At 40.6% G+C, this 15,363-nt stretch overlaps 2 protein-coding genes across 2 annotated transcripts in view; both read right to left on the reverse strand.

Moving 5' to 3' along the window:
* The window catches only part of LOC140142042 (ras-like protein rasD), a 163,601-nt gene that overhangs the window by 44,658 nt on the left and 103,580 nt on the right, over positions 1–15,363 (reverse strand). The gene's annotated exons all lie outside the window — the stretch shown is intronic.
* LOC140142029 (cytochrome c oxidase assembly factor 3, mitochondrial-like) lies at positions 193–11,364 on the reverse strand. The gene is made up of 2 exons (XM_072163932.1): positions 11,124–11,364; positions 193–685 (listed from the first exon to the last, which is right to left on the reverse strand). The coding sequence occupies exons 1-2, from the start codon at positions 11,335–11,337 to the stop codon at positions 609–611; spliced, it is 291 nt and encodes a 96-aa protein (XP_072020033.1). The 5' UTR covers positions 11,338–11,364; the 3' UTR covers positions 193–608.

Consider the following 15,363-nt stretch of genomic DNA (forward strand, 5'->3'; position numbering starts at 1 on the left):
CCACGGGGGGGCATGGGGGGGGGGCAAATGCCCCCCCAGTCAGAACTCTTGCCCCCCCTGTTGCCCCCCCAGAAAAAACCCAAAATTACGAAAATTTCCACTTTTTACGGTAATTTTACGCAAACTTTGTTGATTTTGCCCCCCCCTGAAATTCACTTTTCCCCCCGAAAAAAAAAAATTCCTGGAGCCACTGTAAATAGCTCTTTTGGAGCCAGAGCTGTTTAGAGCATTTACAATAGAATGTAAGGAGAGAATGGTAAACTAAGGAGAGCTAGAAATCACTCTCCTATATCAGATTTAAGTAGAGAGCGATTGCTCTCGCTCTCCTCAAAAGGCAGTCCCTGATTATACAGAATTTTATTGATCAGTGCGAAACATGTGTTCCTCAACGGCTCCATGCCACTGGACTGGATGAAAGAATGCATGCTATAATTTACACTGCACAGCACTCATCAAGATCAACATACTGCTGCATTGATGTCTTCAGTGCCTTGAATTGAACAAGCAGTCCATCTGGGTGATGTTTATTTACAAAAAAATGGTAAAATAAGTTCAGTCTGTTTTCAGTCCCACAGCTGAGTTGACCCTCATCTTCTTCATCATCACTGTCAGTCTTTGGGTTTATTTGGATCATCAAAGTTATCTAGAAATGATTCTCTTCCAACAGAATATATAGAGTATGAAACTGGAAAAAAGGCAGTTAAGGAAACAAACAAACAAAAACAAACAAAAACTAGACTAAGCTGTGGTCTAACCCACGAACACAGCCGTGTTGTTACCCCTAATGACCTTTGACCCCAAAATATATGAAAACGGCCATAGACATTGGCTAATGTCAATGCATGGGTGCATGTGGCACCACTTTGCTATGTTACTTGTGGCAGAAGGGGCATTTTGAAGGTTTTTCGTCTCAGACCGGAAGTGACCCCTTAATGACATTTGACCCTAAATAAAAAATACCACATATGAATTGGGTACCCACAATTCATGTGTGAACATACTCGTTACTGTCCAATGTTTTTCTTAGCAAATAAAAAAAATTGACGGTTTTTCGTTTTATACCGGAAGTGACCCCTTAATGACATTTGACCCCAAATAAAAAAATACCACATATGAATTGGGTACCCACAATTCATGTGTGAAAATAGCGTTACTGTCCTATGTTTTTCTTAGCAAATAAAAAAAAATTGAAGGTTTTTCGTTTTATACCGGAAGTGACCCCTTAATGACCTTTGATCCCAAATCTGTGAGGACCCCATAGACACTGGGTAATAACAATGCATGTGTGCAAGTGGTGTCACTGTCCTACGTAATTTGTGGGAGAAGAAGCATTTTAAACGTATTTCGTATTATACCGGAAGTGGCCCTTAATGACCTTTGACCCTAAATATAAAAATACCACATATACACAGGATAACTACAATTTATGTGTGAACATACCGTTACTGTCCTATGTTTGTCTTAGCAAATAAAAAAAATTGAAAGTTTTTCGTTTTATACCGGAAGTGACCCCTTAATGACCTTTGACCCAAAATCTGTGAGGACCCTATAGACACTGGATAATAACAATGCATGTGTGCAAGTGGTGTCACTGTCCTACGTAATCTGTGAGAGAAGAAGCATTTTTAGTTGAAATCACTTTTTGACCCCTATGACCTCTGCGTGACCTTTGACCCCACGAGTTTCATATGACATGTAGGGGCATGGTCAATGATGGTTGTGACCAAGTAAGGTCAAAATCGGTGTAAGCATGTAAGTGCTAGAGCAAATGAAGTGGTCGGCAGAAAGAAGAAAGAAAGAAGAAAGAAGAACTAGAGCTACTGTGGCTCACGAGCCACGAATGTCAGGCGGTGATTGATTCTGATTAGCATCGTTTGACCTTAGACCTCGGGTAAACTCATGCTATACTCCCCAAGTGTCAAGGATCATTTTCTGCAAGTTACAGCTCGATTGGAGCAACTTTAAATTTGACCTGACCTTTGACCTTTGATTGTGTTCCCTGATTCACAGGCTGTTTGGAGCAACTTAATATTTGACCTGACCTTTGACCTCGGATGACCTTTGCGGTTTTACACTCCTGAAGTGTCGAGGATCATTTTTCCTGAGTTGCAGCTCAATCGGAGCAACTTAAAATTTGACCTGACCTTTGACCTCAGATGACCTTTATGGATTTATACTCCTTAAAGGGGCATTTCGTGATCCACAGCCTCATCCCCCCACTTTTCTATTAAAAAATGAGATTTTTATGTCACTGGAAACCTCTGGCTACATAATGTTTATGTACAAAATATTTCTTGCAGATTAATTCGTTTAGCAAAGATATCGTGAAATTTGATTTTCGTTCTGGTGCACCAGAACGAAATTACAACGCATTGTCTATGGAGCAGTGTAATACACCAAATCATGCATAACTCGCGAACGCAAAATCGGAATCAACTGAAATTTTGGGAACATGCTTTTTTCGTGGATATCTAATGAAAAATTACATAAATAGAGGATGCTAGGATCACGAAAAACTCCTTTAAGTGTCAGGGATTGTTTTCCCTGAGTTACAACCCCATCGGATTAACTTTGAATTTGACCTGATTCCCCCCTCCTCCCCTACCCACGCTGCCCTCCCGCACTTTCCCATATTACCAAGCAAAAGTGCATTCCTAACACAGTTCCCTGTGTCTATTACTTGGTCCATATAGCAAATACCCCCCCCAAAAAAGAAAGAAAATCTTATGTGAGATCCACTGCTCTATCTTCCCAAAACCACACCACTGCCCCTACACTAGACAATCTCTGACATGTTCAGTTTGGTCTAGACTGTGGTTAAGATTTAATATGTTGAGACTTTCAAAATATTTACTATGCTTATCTCTCGTTATCAAAACAGCAGACAAACTGTCTCCCTGCCTAAGTTAACTGCCAAATTGCTGCCTCTAATGATAGCTGCTTCATTACATTTCACACAAATATTTTCACAAAATGACCCCTATCAAGCCTTACATGAACTTTGACCCCAATCTGTGGTACAACTTATTTGAAGCTTGGGCCAGCGGTTCTTGCTGACCATGTTTGGTGGTCATAGCATGTCATTTAAAGGAACAGTAGCATTTTAAAGATTTTCACATAATGACCCCTAATAACCCTTATGTGACCTTTGAACCCTATCCGTGTAGAAGTTATATTAAGCTTGGGTCAGTGCTTCTTGTGGCCAAGTTTGGTCAAAATTGGTGCAAGCGTCTGGCACTAGTAGCAATTTTTGGTTTTACTAAAGAAGAAAGAAGATTTGAGAGCTTCACAGTATATCAGGCGGATAAATCCGCCTGACATAACTAGACTTAGCTGTGGTCTAAGACCACGAACACAGCCGTGTTTTGACGCCTTAATGACCTTTGACCTCAAAATATATAAAACGCCCATAGACATTGGCTAATGTCAATGTATGGGTCCAAGTGGCACCACTTTGCTATGTTATTTGTGGCAGAAAGGGGCATTTTGAAGGTTTTTCGTCTCAGACCGGAAGTGACCCCTTAATGACCTTTGACCCCAAATGAAAAAATACCACATGTACAATAGGTAAACACAATTCTCGTGTGAATATACCATCACCCTCCAATGTTTTTCTTAAAGTTGTTTTCTTTAAACTTCCGTGGTCGTGCCTGTGCGTATCGCGTACACGAGCGTAAACACAAAAGCAATAAACAATCACGCTGATTGGCTGATCAATGCACTTGACAACAACACCGACTGACCCATTGGTCTTCGGCGCGGCGCGTAGTAGGCGACCTTGTCACTTCTACGCTATCGCAATTCACCAATGCGTACCCGGACCACGGAAGTTTAAAGAAAACAACTTTAGCAAATAAAAATTTTTGATGGTTTTTTGTTTTATACCTGAAGTGACCTCTAATGACCTTTGATTCCAAATTTGTGAGGACCCCATAGACAATGGGTAATAACAATGCATGTGTGCAAGTGGCGTCACTGTCATACGTAATTTGTGGGAGAAGAAGCATTTTAAAGGAATTTCGTTTTATACCGGAAGTAGCCCCTCAATGACCTTTGACCCGAACCAAAAAAACACCACATATGCACAGAGTAACTACAATTTATTTGTGAACATACCGTTACTGTCCTATGTTTTTCTTAGCAAATAAAAATTTTGAAGGTTTTTCGTTTTATACCGGAAGTGACCCCTTAATGACCTTTGACCCCAAATCTGTGAGGACCCCATAGACACTGGATAATAACAATGCATGTGTGCAAGTGGTGTCACTCTCCTACGTAATCTGTGAGAGAAGAAGCATTTTGAGTTGAAATCACGTTTTTGACCCCTATGACCCCTGCTTGACCTTTGACCCCACGAATTTCATATGACATGTAGGGGCATGGTCAATGATGGTTGTGACCAAGTTAGGTCAAAATCGGTGTAAGCATGTAAGTGCTAGAGCAAATGTAGTGGTCGGCAGAAGAAAGAAGAAAGAACCTGTAAGAAAAAAGACACAGCCGTGACTAACGTCACGGCCAGTGTTGTAGTCAAGACCTCTATGTCCGAGACCGAGACCAAGACCTGCCCGTCCGAGATCGAGACCGAGATCGAGACCAAACCTTCCGAGACCAAGACCACCCCTTCCGAGACCGAGACCTCTAAGTTCCGAGACCAAGACCGAGACCCGAGACCTTGGTTTAATCCCCTGGGATACTCAAGTTTGGTTTGGGTAGGGGTGTGCCGCTGAGAATTTAAAAGGGAACCCATCATTGTACCAACTGTTCAAGAAATTTGGACCTGCAGTTAACACTTGTCTTAATTTTTGCAATTTTTTCTCAAATTTTGGGAAAATTTCAAAATGTTGGCGATAGTGGAGGCAAAATTAGGCTAGTGTGTGAAGGGCTGAAACAACAGTCTTGTGAAGCGCAAAATTGAGCAATTTTACCATATTTGGGCCAAAAACACACTTGTTTTTCGTGCTGAAAAGAAGATGCACACTGCACAGGGCAACTATTTGTTCATCTATTTTGCTTTTGTGGAGAATGTTCCCCTTGCAAAAGTTAAGTGGGATCCTCACTTCCACCACCTGCCCACCTATGTTTAATCATGAACTGAAATTGGAAGCTCACATCCGAACAAGCTCACTTATGATTCATTTATACTTTTTATAACCTTATAAAATGATTTCTGTATCTTCTTAACAATTTCTTGAACATTCATTGAAATTTAGGGTAGGCCCCTAAGGAATAAATAATGAACAAAAACAGAAAATCATATCTTTTTCTTCAGGTCTCGACAGGTCTCGAACAAAAACGTTCGAGACCGAGACTTTGAGGTCCGAGACCGAGACTTTTGAGTTCCGAGACCGAGACCTTGACATCCGAGACCGAGACACTACAAAAAAGGTCTCGAGATGGTCTCGAGACCGAGACCTGGTCTCGAGACCTACAACACTGGTCACGGCTGTGTAAAGAACCTGTAAGAAAAAAGACACAGCCGTGACTAACGTCACGGCTGTGTAAAGACTACTTGGAATTGGCAGGATAGCATTAAATAACTCTTCTGGAGCCTTTCAGGATAGTGCTACAGAATGGTGAATCATAGCAAACATATTGTGCACTTTGGGTGAAAAGTCCCAAAATGGGCTCATATGTAGCTCTTGATATGCTTAACAAATTTGGATCCGGGGCCAATTTAAATTCATTCCAAGATGGCGGGTAGAGGTCATCGAACTTTATACTTTATATTTTTCCCTGTATAGAGTTCAATGACCTGTACCCGCTATCTCGGAATGAATTTAAATTGGCCCCAGATCCAAATTGGTTAAGCATATCAAGAGCTATGTCTGTGCCAATTTTGGGGCTTTTCACCAAAAGTGAACAATACTTTCACCATTCTGCAGTGCTAGGAGAGCTGTTTAAGATTACAATAGAATGTAAGGAGAGAATTGTCAACTAAGGAGAGCCAAAAATTGCTATCCTATATTAGATTTAAGGAGCTCGCTCTCCTCAAAAGGCAGTCCCCACTGATAAAAATTCAGCAACTCAATTACTCAAGGCAAGTAGTTATTGATTTATTGATTATTTGTTTGCCCTCATTTTTGACTGTAACTCCACAACTGTTGTCTGTGCTGAAATACAATTTCCAGTGCAGTAGTTGTAGTCCTTGCCCCTATAATATACATATCTTACTTGTCACCAAAGCACTATAATGTTTGAGAAAAATGCAAAAATGTCACAAAATTGGGCAGGGGTGTAGTTACCCCCTTAAATAATGCAAATATTCCTGAAGTTGCACTCGCATTATACATTTTAGATCATGTCCGGTTCACATATATAGCCCAAAAGTGAGACTTCTCTGTACTGTAGTCCACTTGCCTATCAATGTGCATTCTCGAGCTCTGCTACATATAAAATCACTGTACTTGGTATTTTTCAAAAAAATATTTGCTCCCCCCTGGACTCTTTGGATATAAATTTTGTATGTCAAATTTTTGAAATCCCAAATTGCAAACCCTTAGAAATGGTCTATAAAATGCGAGCAGGAAAATTTGCACGATTCAGTGTTTTAATAGGGGTACTGTTTTCCTAAGCCTTTTTAGAGCGGTTTATTCAAGGCTAATGAAAGTCGTTGATTGATTGTTGTTAAATTGCCTTGGACTGAATATTGAAGGGCCATGGGTTCAAATATGTCCTGATTTGGCATTAACATATCACTTTGAATTAGTCCCAAGTTCATATACCGTGTTGCGCTCTTGGGCAAGGCACTTTGCCTCGCTTGTCTAACCCCACCCAGGTGCAATGGGAAGCTGTTAGGGGTTGTCAGTTGTCACAGTCGTTGTACTGATGAACCCTGCGCCAATTGTAGGCTGCAAACGTGGTTCCGACATATTCTAATGATGGCAGAATAAATGTAAAGCGCTTTGAGGCTGTTTACCGCATAAAGCGCTATATAAATATCTACATTTACATTTATTTTATTTTAAAATCATCTGTTTTAGCGCTATCTGTAAAATCCATAAAAATACACCCGTCTAAAAATTAGATTAGCCCGTCTTAGAGACGGGCAGACGTATGGCTGGCTAAGACCTTGCGCACAGTCGAACACGGTGTAGTGTACATCGCGCACCAACGCGCAGCGCAGTGTATGCCAGGTGAATTTAAATTTACCATCAAACTGGATCATTTTATATATCAAATTAAAGCCCTTGAGTAAAGAAAGCCAAAACTGAAAACCTTTTTGTCATAGCACTTTCCGTGGCAAAGTTACATCTTTTCAAAGATCGACTTTCATCAAAAAGATTCTGCTAGCAAATTCCCAAAAACAGCATTACGGGTGTTTCTAGATCTTAGTCTCATGATGATAGCAGCTTTTTTAATGGAACTGCTATCAAAATCCTCTAAAATTTCATGTGCGAATCTTATCACCATAAAAAATCATATATTTGGGTCAAGTGAAGTATAGAAAATATATTTATGTAGGTTTCCTTGACCGACCTGTTCTTGAAAAAAATTGAAATTTCCATGTAAATATGTATTGTGTTTGGTCCCCGGTCTAGGCGAATTTCGCTGACTAGCAAATGTGTTAACTAAGGTTTGCCTGGCATACCTATTACCTACAGTGTACATGCAAAAATTGTCATGCTATCTCATTCTCTCAGGCTGCGTTCATTCTATTTAAATTTCCACTATAGACGCGCACCCTAGCTGAAATACAGCAAGATATTTAATGTAAGAAAATGTAAGCCTGTAGGCCTAGTACCGTACTAGTTTAGACACATGTAGGGTATCTTGAGCTAGCCCATGCCATGCCCATGTGATGATGAGCATATTATAATCAGTGATGCCAACGCCGCGCCTTAGGCGCACAATTGGGCTACTTGGCGATCACTTGCAGCTACTCAAAAAAGCATGCCGCTACTTGCATAAAATTGGGCTACTTTTGCCAGTCTCAGGCCGCGGCAGTAATTTGATGTATTTTCCTTTCAATTTAGCCGATTTATAAAGGTTTTGAGTCTCTAAAGCTTCAAATTGAAATTACAATGGGTTTTGTGACCATTTATTGATCGGTCAGTAACTTCCCAGCAAGTACCGGAAGTTTTAAAGTCAAGTGCTTTTCCGCCCAATTGGGTGTTTTGCGTTCTAAATTCGAGTAAATCCGCCAAATATCCGGTATTGGGTGCTTTTTTGGAAGCTTAAAACTTGGGCTACTTGAGAATCCTTTACCGCGGCCTGGCGAGTCAATGCGCCGCGCCTTGGTAGACATGTCCACATTCCTTATTATAGAGGGCGAAATAAAAACAAAAAAGGGAAATACAAAAATTTGAAATTTGGACACCAGAAACTTGACGACGTACATGTAGTCTAAAATGTGCCGGTACTTTATCCTTGATACAGAAGTCAGCATGCAGTGAAAGTTAGATTTCATAAAATAAAATCGCCTTTGTGTAAAATGGATCGCCGTGGTGAAAAATGATGCATTACATGTTTTTTTTTAAAACAGACATTTGCCCATAACTTCGCTAATTTTTGACCTACAGACATGGTTGACCCCTCATTTTTTAAGTTAAATAATCACCTTTTTAAACAAAATAATTTCCATGTGAAATATCCTACTTGAAAATTTTGTGAACATGCCTAGCCTTGGTGCTGAAAAGGTTTGGCAACACTGATTATAATAATCATGTCATGATAATTATTCATTGACAACATCATTTGAACATGTACCGGTACTGTATCCTGTATCCTGTATGGGAGATCCCGCCTTTTGTTCAGGCGCACCGCTGATATAGCGTAAAAAGTTACATGTAGAACAACAATTAACAATTGTCACTGGTTTCACCACAGTTCACCGACCACCACCATTAAACGTTCAATTGTTAGGCTCACTGCACACCTCCAGGCAAGGGAAAGTTCAGGTGAGGAGCAATAATGCTGATGCAACGGACGAGTATGAGTTTACATGTATGATAATATTGAGCATCTGATTAGGGTCATGCGAAAATGTGAGTTTGTGAGAGCCCTTGCAAGGGGCATGCATTATTGTGGATGCCTAACTGCAAGACAACATGTATGTCAATGGGATTATGCAAAAAGCACAATAGTACAAACACTGGCACACTTTAGGGGATACAATAAATACCATATAACGTGCTGGGGTGCATGAATAAACACAGGAACCACAATTATATAAATATAAATATGAGTCAGTACATGGCATAGAAATATACAATGAACCTTATTCATGTAAACATGAAAAAAAACATACATAGAAATATAAGTTCAGCAAACATTAGAATACACAAAGGGTCAAATTGGGTGTCAGGAAACATAGGTCTCCAGACTTTAAATACGATGCATATAAGAACACTAAGGTTTAGACAGGTTCTCCAAGAGCATGCTACGTTGTCTGTGGGCCTGAAGCACAGCTTCCTGCTAATAGGTTCCACAATTTCAGCAAGTTGAAACTCTGAAGTCATGGCCCTTCTAATAACTTGATGGGAGCAGTCCAGAATGAGCTGGAGCAGAAGATTCTGGTTGCTGAAGACTGTGTCAACTTCACTTTGAGAGCAGATCATGAGCAGCTCGTGCTTAAGCAGTTTCATGTAGTAAGATCTCTGTTGGTTGAGTTCGATGCATCTGATAAGAAAGTGACATCTGTCTTCGGGTTCTATCTCACACATCAGACAAGTGTCATTGGTCTTGTACTGGTTGAACTTAGCTCTGTTGCACTGGAGCACATATGTATTGGTAAGCAGTCTGGCTTTGATGCTGGCATGAGTCGCCTCACGGGGTTAGTGGAAAGAGCTGTCCATACTTGGTGTGGGTGGCCTATTTGAAAGTTGCTAGTGTTAATATGGTTAAGAGATGATTTCATCTGTGCTTCACTTTGCATGTTTTCATTCCAAACAGCACTGATAGCTCCACTGGTTTGAGAAGTCCACTTGTTTTTCTCAGGGGGGTTAGCAATGACATCATAGATTGATGGTAAATGATACTTGTTAAGCACTTTCCTCACCTTCATAAACCATGACCTGCTGTTGAATGATTTAACAGCAAGTTGCCTGATAGCGAGTTCTCTTTCAGTGCAGCTCATATCTCTAGCAATGCTTCCAAAAAGTGAAAGAATGGCAGCATCAACACAGGCTTCGACTGGTTTTGCACCTAGTAGGCCATAGACGGCAGCATTCGCAGGGGCTGGTGACTTTGGCAAAAATTGAAGTTGCCGTAGTATCTTATGCTGAAACTTCTCAAGTTTGTCGATATCGGCCTGCTTGTAGCAAATGGCATCAAGACCGTACAACATTCTAGGTAGGGCATAAGTTGACCAGATGTGATGAGATATATGTGGTGCAAGGCCATTCCTTCCATGTAGCCCCGCACCCATTAATGCATACATAGTTCTTCTAGCCAGTTGGACTCTGGCATCAACATCAAGAGTGTTACTAGTATTCCGGCAAATTCCTAGATGGGCCGTTTCATCATTGTAAGGAATAACCTCACTGTCTATTTCTAGGTCAGCCTGCACATTCACATTGAAGGAGATTGTAGCACTCTTAGATGCATTTATTTTATATCGGTGATCGTCAGCATAATTGTTGACTAGGTCTAGCGCAACTTGTGCATCAGTGAGAGAGTAAGACAGTACCACCATGTCATCTGCACATGTGGGGGCAGGAATGTTGACTGTGCCGATCTGATGACCCCTGTGCTGTTCATACAGTTGGTCGAGGAGTCTATTGGTAAACACTTTGTAGATAGGAGCAGATGATCGCCTCCTTGTCTGACACCTTGCTGAATTTTGAAGCTGTCAGAAATGAATCCGTTCCATTTGACAGAGGTCACTGGATTTGAGTATAACTGTTTAAAGGTCAGCCATAAATCTCCGTCAGCACCGGCTTCATAGAGTTCGTCGACTCTACTTTTATGCACAGTCCTTTAATTTTTGACATGCCGTTTGCCGGTTTGGAAATTTAACCACCCGGGGGCTACAAAAATGATTGCACAACCCTTTAGTACATGTAGAATTACATTATCATGATTATATTATATAAAAAAATTATTTAATAAAATAAAAGACAACGTGAATACACATGATTTTTGCAAAGCAAAGTTTGGCAAACATGCAAAGCAAGAAAGGATACAAATTCCTACGACAGCAAGTCCAAGACCAATTGCCATGGCAGTATTCTTCCTCCCGACACGCTTCATGTATGCGGCATGTTCTTGAACCTTCTTCTCCATCATTTCCATATGTTTACGCTGATCTGCTGTTATATGATCTTTACCAAAATCTACATGTTTCATTTGAAGAGGAGGTTTTTCGGAACTCGTACCTGCACCACTGGACGTCGCCATTTTGGTTTTGTAATAGAAAGCACGCCCTCACTAACAATGTCCGCACAGACCATACCAGACACGAGCTTGGTAGACAATGATTGAGGCGATATCGAGATTGAGGTGTTTTTTCCCTTCTTCTTTCGGAAACCAAAAAGAAAAAAAAATGTTATGTAGGGGGCTGGCATTTCCTTCGGAATGGGAAGGGGGTTCCAAATTTACAAAAAGTAGACGTCATAAAATTGCGACCCCCCCCCATTTCGGAACCGGTAACAAAAAAAACCCACCACCGATAGGGGGCCTACACCTCACGGTCCCACTGCCCAGGGCTGCCACTGCCCTAGTCCGAATAATCAGACCCAGAACAAAATATTAATTTCTGACATGATCCTGTTCTGGGTCTGAACTGTTTCCATATGAAATCTTGATGGCAAATTGGACAATAGAAGCACATGGTTCTACATGACAGCTTTTTAATCCCTATTCATGTTACGTGAATCATGCTATTGTGGACCATCCTTCTGATACTTGAGTGTTTGGACAAGCGGAACGGTCTTTTGTCTACCTCTATGTTTGTAAACAAACCAGGAGGTCGAAATCGTCCTCCTCGCCGAATACGAAAGTCAGCGTAATAGTACGGCACTGCCACTGCCCGTGGTGGATGACATGATCGAGCCGGCAACTTGTGAAACCGTCCGGCCGTATGGCATTTTTAATATACTTGGTTAGTTTTGTGGGGTTCATTATCGAACCCCAACGGTTTTAGCTTGTATTTATATTATTTATTAACATAGGCCTATTTGTTTGTGATATTTCAAGCATTTTAAAATTTCAAAATAATCCCATTCAATTACACGGTTGACGATGAAAATTTACTGAATTTAGGGAATGCAATGCGGCCACCACCTGCGCCCCACCGTCGACAAACATTTGTTAGGGAGGGGGGGCAGTGTTCGAAATATGCCTCAAAAAGTTACAGGCCAGCCGGGCTTGACCTTAAAAAGTTTACCGGCAACTAGATGCCAGTCGCTATTTGAGCGCTGGGGGGCTGATGCAAAAAAAAGTGAATAGTGCCCTCTTTCGACTTTGGCAGTAAGAAAATACCGTTGTGACATAATACTTAGCGATGGTGCAATAATTATGTGTACCCCCGGGGTGGAGAATTCTCAAAATGGTCTGCCAAAATCGCTTGCCCCCCCCTCTGGCCGTGCCAAAAATCTTTGCCCCCCCTTTTGGCGTGCCAAAAACCTTTGCCCCCCTTTTGTTGTGCCAAAAATCTTTGCCTCCCCCCTTACCAATGCAAGATTTTTGGGAGCCTGAATTTACAACCTTAAATTGTCTTACAATATAATGCGAGCGCAGCGAGCAGGAAATTTTGCATAATTTGAACGTGTTCCTAACGTTTTCCTACACCTTTTAGGGCATAATATAGAAACGTGCCCAAAATATCTGTGCCAAAAATTGCTTGCCCCCCTTTTGACTCGCCAAAAATCGCTTGACCCCCCCCTTTCTTTTTTAATTCATTTTGCTTTTAGATTAAACAGGACAAAAGACAAATAACTTGAGAAAAAATAAATAAAAGATAGAAAGAATAAAAACAACACACACAAATACTAAAGACCCCCCCTTTCGACCTGCCAAAAAATGCTTGTCCCCCCTATAATTCACTACCCCGGGGGTACACATAATTATTGCACCACCCTTTACATCAACATCAAGGGCGTAGTCTAGGTCTCAAATGCCGTATGTTCTGTTCATTTTGCTTGTTTTAATCTCGAGATATGCTTACTTAACAACGAAAGGGTAAAATCACAATTGTGCCACTTTTACTAGGAAAGGGGGCTGTACATGTAAATCAATGATAGCATCAAGTTTATCAAGAATTCCTTCTTGAAATTAAAAGAATGCATCCATTACACAACAATACAAAATTGTTTTTTCTGTTTTATCATGATACAGGTATAAAGATTCTCTTTTCCACTAACGACAAGTTAAAGGAGTATTTAAATGATCCTAGCATCCTCTTTTTATGACATTTTTCAGTAGATATCCACGAAAAAAGCTTATTTCCAAAATTTCAGTTGATTCCGATTTTGCGTTTGCGAGTTATGCATGATTATGTGTATTACACTGCTCCATAGACAATGTGTTGTAATTTCGTTCTGGTGCACCAGAACGAAATTCAAATTTGCGATATTTTTTGCTAAAACGAATTAATCTGCAAGAAATATTTGGTACATAAACATTATGTAGCCAGAGGTATCCAGTGGTGTAAAATCTCAACTTTTTTGGGAAAAGTGGGGGATGAGGCTGTGGATCACGAAATGCCCCTTTAAAAGATAAATAAATATTTCACATTCTGCTGTAAAATTAAATACATGTGCATGATTTTATAATGGTAAATACTGTTTTCTTTGTCACTCAAGACATGTTAAAAGACAAACAAATATTGCACACTTATAGGTTAATGAACTTAGACAAGTTCATGAAATTTAGTGAAATTAAATTAATGAAATTAGACAAAATAATGCACGCTCGCTGATGTTCATGCGTCTAATGCATGAGCCCTGAAGGTGGGAGTGCATTAGCCGCATCAACATCGGCTATCATTGATTTACATGTACAGCCATATTCCCTAGTAAAAGTGGCACAATTGTGATTTTACCCTTTCGTCATTAACTAAACATATCTCCAGATTAAAAAAAGCAAATTGAACAGAACAAACAGTATCTGAGAGGTAAGACTGTGCCCTTGACGTTGATGTAAGCATCATGTCACATCGGTATTTTCTAATTACCAAAGAGGGCGCTTTTCACTTGCACAATTTTTTTTGAGACATGCTGTATATCAAAATGTGAAAATGTGCTACTTTTAGGGTGCTAGCGCCTGAAATCCTATTTTTCTTTTTGCTCTTCACTTTTTCAAACACCGGAAAAAAACCCCGTGTCAACCTTTTTCGGGCTGTTGAGGAAGGGCAGCAAAATTGAATATTCTTCAGCATCCCGGGTTGGGGCGGCCACGGTACGCCACTGATTGACGCCCCTACCCCCACCCAAATATATCTTAGACGCGGGCAGTGGCGTAGCTAGGGGTTGTGGCGCCCAAGGCTAAGAATACATAATGCCCCCCCCCCCCCAACCAAATAAGGCCTACCACTAATTAAATTTGGTTAGTAGAAGTTGAATATCGGTCTTAAAATGTTCTTTCAATGATTGAATTTGTACTGAAATGGGCACGAAGCATTTTGACTTTCATCGCTTGGAGGGGCGCAGAATCCCAGCATGTTGCTCCCCTGCTGCCCCCGCTAGTTACGCCACTGCTTGCAGATGACACACATATCTTGAACTACTGATCTTGAGATATCCACAGACCGAGAGCTCTGTGTTAGTGGTTTGATATACATAAAAACACCATAAAATTACTTAAAGCAATTAATTGCACTTGTTGAGGCAAAATCTCACACTCACACAACCCACACACCCCTACATCTCCACCCCCACCTTACATAGACCCACACCCAAATTATCAGCCCTCCATTTTTACCCCCCCCCACACACACACACACACCACACACATACAAAAGAATTTAATTTAATAAAACAGTAATTAATAAATAACATATCAAAATATTGCACATAAATTGGACCAGCCAAATTATAAGGGACAAAATGAATGCATCAAGATAAAAATGCTGTCATAAAATCACAGTTAAAACAAACCAGCTGAATATGAACATGATGAGATGTATTAATTAAGTAGATAAGTGAGATAGGGTATTGAGCTGTTTTTGTTTTGGTTCTGGGGACCTGATACTTATTGCACTGTCTAAGGGTCATATTGTGTGTCCTCATATTGTGAGGAAACCATTCTGAGTACATCAGATTCGACACATTTTTTAGCAAACTGTGTACAGAGATGTAGTCTTCTATCATTCAAAGTTTGGGGTTCGAACTGATCAAGGGAATCTGTGTAGGATGAGTAATTAGCACCAAGGATAATGCGGCAAGCCCTCTTTTGGATGCGCTCTAATTGATGTGCCTGGTCGTT

The sequence above is a fragment of the Amphiura filiformis genome, chromosome 20 (assembly GCF_039555335.1).
Source record: "Amphiura filiformis chromosome 20, Afil_fr2py, whole genome shotgun sequence".
In the NCBI taxonomy this organism is placed as follows: domain Eukaryota; kingdom Metazoa; phylum Echinodermata; class Ophiuroidea; order Amphilepidida; family Amphiuridae; genus Amphiura; species Amphiura filiformis.

What these genes read in the sequence shown, in the direction of transcription:
- LOC140142029 (XM_072163932.1), bottom strand. Translation starts at nt 11,337, where the DNA reads ATGGCGACGTCCAGTGGTGCAGGTACGAGTTCCGAAAAACCTCCTCTT. An exon ending in ACTTGCTGTCGTAGGAATTT is followed by an intron (nt 686 to 11,123) that starts GTATCCTTTCTT and finishes CCTTTTTTCCAG; the next exon opens with TTTCATACTCTATATATTCT.